General features: G+C 45.7%; 1 protein-coding gene across 1 annotated transcript; it reads left to right on the plus strand.

The window, feature by feature from the left end:
- Positions 1 to 2406: 2406 nt before the first annotated feature.
- On the plus strand, positions 2407 to 5798 carry LOC101764076 (putative receptor-like protein kinase At4g00960). The gene is made up of 5 exons (XM_004968022.3): positions 2407 to 2781; positions 3357 to 3567; positions 4456 to 4693; positions 4780 to 4930; positions 5054 to 5798. Exons 1-5 carry the CDS (start codon positions 2551 to 2553, stop codon positions 5459 to 5461), a joined length of 1239 nt encoding a protein of 412 aa, XP_004968079.1. The 5' UTR covers positions 2407 to 2550; the 3' UTR covers positions 5462 to 5798.
- The last annotated feature ends 349 nt before the right edge of the window (positions 5799 to 6147 follow it).

Raw genomic sequence — 6147 nt, forward strand, 5'->3', positions numbered from 1 at the left:
CATCTGTCAGGGCACCCTCTCCACTACCAGACAGGGATCCTAGCATCACTCCACGCTCTCCACTAGCTGATAGGATCCTAGCATGAGTCCACCTCCCCCCTGTTATGAGCAAGGCTACACGGCGAAAGACGCCTTCAGTTCTGCCTATTGTGGCTACAAAGAAGAAGCAAATAAGCTGAAGGAGAAGTAACCAGAGCCCAACAAAACTTATGATATGACTGATGCGGAACTTGACGTAGTAGTGGATGTTGAGGTTAAAGCTCACTTCGCACCAAAACCTCCCGTGAAGAAAGATCCACCACTTGATATGGTTAAATTTCAGTCTTTGATTAGAAGCATGGAGAAAAAAGCAGAGAAACCACCGCTATCTGACTACGACCGCTCAATAACAAAGGCTTTTCAGAAGAAGAATAAAGTGGGTCAAATATTCATAGCTCGGAACCCAATCCAACCAATCGATTGCCCTGTTCTAGGTGCTTTTGAAGTTTGATAAGAACCTATTTCTATTCGCCAAAGATACAAATCTCACCCCAGCTCAACTTCGAGGGGAGGATCACGTCCCAAAGCACCCTGGGGCTGCTAAATGGAAATTTGAGTTAGGGAAACCGCTTGTGTGGCTGCAGTTGGTGGACCGTCTTCCAACCAAGATGTACAAATTGCACCAATAGTACATGGAGGCTTCAGCCAATGGTTTACTCATGCTCAAAGTTCGGATTGGAGATCAACATTATTTCCATGGTGATGCCATTATAAATGTGCCGCTAGAGGAACTCTATTTCCTTTACTATCAAGACGCAATTTATAAGTCACTTATCAGTTCCTAGGTTCTGTAAGTCTTTTGCTCTAACTTCAAAATCCCCGCTCTAATCATTGTGTGATGTCTTAACTCCTATTCGATTTTGTATCATGCAGGATGGAGATTCAAACTTGCCGGAGGAAAAGATACTATGACATCGGCTTCATGAATTCGGATATTATAAACGAGTCAACTATAAGAGATAGACCAAATCGGACCTTGAAGAACATATATAAGTTCCTAGAAAACCAACATTACAAGAAGTACATACTTCTACAGTACAACTTGAAGTGAGCCTGTTTCCCGTTTCTTTTATTTTTTGAACTAGTAGTTAAATATAAGACTAACTAGCTTTGGCTACGCATATATGTACAATTTCCACTGGATACTTCTTATTATTGTGGTTGATCAAAGCATAATCTATATCATGGACTCTTTGAGAAAATAAAGAGATCAATACAAAAACCTCATAGACATTCTTAACAAATCATGGGCTTACTTCCGTCAACATCACGCAGGTAAATTCAAGGATGAACTTGATTTCAAGCCTTAATTCCCGGTATGTGTTGAATTTCCACATCTCATGACACTTCCTTGAACACAATAGATATTTCATAACTTCTTTTGCCATATATATAGTGTTTGAGATAGAATCTGGGGAATAATTTATGCGGATACTACGTATGTGAGTTTATCCATGGCTTTGTAGGTCCCAAGCGTATAATCGACCACGAATTCAGAGTACGTATACAAATTTCTTAACAATAAATTTGTTTTAATTGTGCAGACCCATTGATTTACTATATAATAACCTTTGCCAATGACACAGATGAGAGACGTGAAGGAAGCACTCTCAAGACGGAAAAAATCAGGGCAATTCAAAAACAACTCAATGGATTTCTTCTGGATGAGGTAATAAATCCAGCGGAGGAGTTCCATAATGATGGATCAAATCTGCATCACCGTCAGGACTCAGCTTCAGAATAGTTGATCCAAAATGTTGAACTTGGAAAGTTGATGCAATGAAATATTATTCATTTATGTGTATGCACAATATGTCTACATATATAATGTTATATATATAATATTATCTCAAATGTAATATTATAGATAAATACAACTTTATATATATTAGCCTATTAGAACTAAGTATACGTAAAGGAACAAATACGAAATACTAATATAGAATAAAGAAATAGAAAAAAAATAAGAAAAGAAAAGACCTTTACTACCGGTTGTTTATACCAACCGGTACTAAATTGTCTGTCACGCAACATAGCAGCCAATTTAGTACCGGTTGGTATAAACAATCGGTAGTAAATTTCCTGCTTATACCGACCCTACTTGAGTACCGATTATTTGACCCGGTATTAAAGGCTTTCCTTTAATATCGAACCAACCTTTTAGTATCGAACAATCAATACCGATTGCACAACCGCACCTGAGCGGGTTAGGAACAGGAACTTTCACACCAGCAGTGCACGTCCACCGATCACCGTCACCGTTGGACGTGACTGTGGAATTCCAGTCCTGCCCCGACTCTAGTAGCACCAGGAATTGCCTGCACGCCGCTACAAAACCCACACGGGCAAGTGTGTGGCGCTCAGATCCTCCGCTGACCCCGCAGGTGGTCGCCCGGCCGGCCCTATTTCTTCGCTTGTTCGGCCAGCGGCTCCGCTGGCCTTTCTGCCGCGGCGGTCGGGTTTGGTTTAGCAAGCTGCGTGGGCGACGGCGAACGACACGGCCGGCCGATCATGCCTGCCGCGGCGCGGTCGTCGTCGTGGACGTGGGCGTGCGGGTGCTGCGCGGGGAGGAGGAAGACCGGCGGCGGGGGCGAGGCGGGCGGCGGAGCGGGCGCGTCGGGGCGCGCGGAGGAGGGCGACGAGTGGAGCCTCTTCATGGACCTGCCCGTGCTCGAGACCGCCACGGATGGCTTCTCCGACGACAACCTCCTCGGCCGCGGCGGGTTCGGACCCGTCTACAAGGCAAATCCTAGCTTCACTTTTCTCTCTGCCTATGCGCTTACCAGTTCAGTTACAGGATCTAGCGCTCGCTTTATTTTGCTTGAAAAAAAATTAAACGATAGAGATTCCCTTGGTTGATTCACTGATTCGATTACTACGCCGCTCGTGTTGGCACGCGGTAAATTTTGTTTATCTTGGCAACATGTGTTGCTCCGTTAGTTTGCTCTCATGTTTTATCCTTCAGCAACCAAGCATACTCTGCTCAGACCTCAGGGTTCACCTGACAACTGCATGCATTTTCAAAAAACCGAGTAGCAGCGGAATGAATAATTGGGTGAACATGTCCTAGATGATTTCGCTTCTTGTTTACTAAAACCCTGATGAACCGTGAACGACACGCTCGTGACCTTGCTTTGTCATAGAGCACTGTATTAAGTGTCGATGGGCCAATTCCAGTTGGATGTAGTGATGTACAATCATTCAGCTCTCACTAACTCATGTTCAATCCAACGCGTCACTTTGTTCAAATCAATCATCATCGATTCACTCTAGGCTGTGGTCTCAAACTGCGTCTCCGATCCGATCGATCTCTCCAGGGGGTGCTGCAGGACGGCCAGCAGATCGCCGTGAAGAAGCTGTCGCTGGGGTCACGGCAAGGCGTGCGCGAGTTCCTGAACGAGGTCCAGCTCCTGCTCAAGGTGCAGCACCGGAACCTGGTGTCTCTGCTTGGCTGCTGCGCTTCCTCCGGCCACAAGATGCTCGTCTACCCCTACTTCCCCAATGGCAGCCTCGACCATATCCTCTTCAGTAAGAAATCCTCTGCTTCCCGATCAAAAGGAAAAACTACTCTGCATTTTGTTATGTATTGCTTGCTCAAAAGTGGTTGTCATCCTGCTATATTGCTGCTGCCAAAAATTTATTTTTCTGATACCATATCCATATCATAATTAGTACTTATTAAGACTTTTTTATGAGTACTTATTAAGACTTAAGAGTAAGTTGCAGTGTTGGACGGGTTCAATTGCTCTAGGTATTTCATTGTTCAGAGTTCCGGACAGTATTAATATGCAAGACAACTACTGTACTTCCAATAGAGATACAGGAACCCTTTTGAATCGCTGTAAAATTAAGCTGGTAGATGAGAGGTATAGTAGGTCATGACTTGTGAAGAATCAAACGACATGAGGTAGCTGCATGTCAACGTCATATTCAAAGAGTAGCATCAGCTAATGTTCATAGAATCGAGCTGTGGCTGTAAGAAGTCTTTCAGGTGATGTCAGGTCTTGAAGTATGCTTTCATATTTGTATATAACAGCTGTTTCCAAGTACTAGTGCACCCTTGACCTCAAGTCCTCGACTGCGTCAAAAGTACTTGCTTGATTTCTTAATCTCAAGGGATCGACATATCACATCAGATCAGTTATGACGTACGTGGTCCTTGCATTGACGCTTTCTTCGAAGACGATTTCTTGTCATCTGAAACTGAAAGTATGCCAACGGAGGACATGAGTTTTGTGAACACAAACAAAATGGGGAAGTGGAAACCTTATGTTCAGCTAAAATATACATCAATCTTTAGGATAGAAACATCAGGGAAATGCAGTGAAGATCTGTGCTACAAACAACTGTAGATAGTAAGATACAGGATGAGATTGATTTTGTCTAACATGCCCTGTGCTCCTTGGATATTTTCAGATAAGGAAAAAAGTGTGCAGCTAGATTGGCCAAAACGATACCAGATAATCATTGGATTAGCCAGAGGCCTTCTCTACCTCCACGAGGAATCTCCGGTCAAAATCATACACAGAGACATCAAGGCGAGCAACGTGCTCCTCGACGAGCAGCTGAGCCCAAAGATTGCAGATTTCGGCATGGCGAGGCTCTTCCTGGAGGACGCGTCGCACGTGAACACACTCAGGATCTCCGGCACATAGTGAGTTCAGACAGTTCCGTTTCGGTGTCCCATTTCCGTTCACAAGTGGTGTTCTTTGCGCAAATACCGAGCGTGATGGATTGCAGTGGTTACATGGCTCCAGAGTACGCGATGAACGGCTACCTGTCGACCAAGACTGACGTCTTCAGCTTCGGGATCCTGGTGCTGGAGATAGTGAGCGGACGCAAGAACTTCGCCCGGCATGTGGACGACGAGAAGGTCGACCTCTTGAACTATGTAAGTGCCCAGATCATCTTGTCAGAAAGAGAAACATCGTCTCTGCGTAATAGCCTACTCAGCATTGGGTAGTAAAACCTGGCAGCAATCTGATATGCTGAATGTTCTGAAACTTTTGTTCAGACATGGAAGCTGTTCGAAGGAGGACGGGCCCTGGAGATCGTGGACCCGTCCCTGTCCGACCCCGACACCGAGCAGACGCGGCTGTGCATCCAGCTCGGCCTGCTGTGCTGCCAGGCCGTGGTGTCGGACCGGCCGGACATGCACAGCGTGCACCTCATCCTGTCGAGCGACTCCTTCACGCTGCCCAAGCCGGGGAAGCCGGCGATCCACGGCCGGACGGGGCGGTGGATGACGACGACGACGGCTTCAGGATCGGCGTCGGCGTGGGCCACCGGTGCCTCCAACGCGAACACCACCAGCACGTTCGGCACGGACACGAACACGACGAGGGCCTCCGTGCTGGCCAATATCGCCGAGGACGAGTCCAGGAACTCCATTTCCATATCCTTCACCACGGAAGGCAGGTGAAGACGATTAGAGGATGAGCAGGGGAATAGGATGGCGAGATCAGATGTGAACAAGAGTAGTGTTGTGAAGAGTGGCTTAATTGGTAGCTAGTACTAGGTTGATTTGTAGAATTTCATTCATATTCAGAGAGTGGTAATTAGCTGCTTTACCGGTTAAAGTCTTTTTTCGATAAACATATTCCCTCCCGATCCATACGCTGGAAAGTGAACAAACTCCACCCCAGTCCTCCAAATACGTATGCATTGGAGGGGACTAATGTGTATGAAAATAAGGCTAGCTGGGAAACCTTCACATCTATAATTTGTCAGCTGCAAATTGTTGCTGCTCTTATTTCTTCTCTCTTGGGGTTGGGGAATAAAAAGAGAGTATTGAAGCAAAGACCTGGGACGAAAGTTTGCTTAACCATGGTCCATTGCTAATTGGGCTCTTCACTGCGAAATGCATTTAATGTCACTATCTAGGCCTTATTTTGCTGCAATTTGCTGGGCCACTTGGAAATGCAGAAATAAAGCTGTCTTTGAGGGGAAGATGATTAAGGCCCTATTTGGAGAGGGGTGCTAAACTTTAGCACTGGGTGCTAAAAAGGGTGTGCTAAAGTTTAGCATCCTCATTTTCTTTAGCACACCCAAGGAATGCTAAACTTTGCTAAACCTGCTAAAAGTGGTCCCCTGTGCACTTTATTCCAC

Source organism: Setaria italica, chromosome V (genome assembly GCF_000263155.2).
Source record: "Setaria italica strain Yugu1 chromosome V, Setaria_italica_v2.0, whole genome shotgun sequence".
NCBI lineage: Eukaryota > Viridiplantae > Streptophyta > Magnoliopsida > Poales > Poaceae > Setaria > Setaria italica.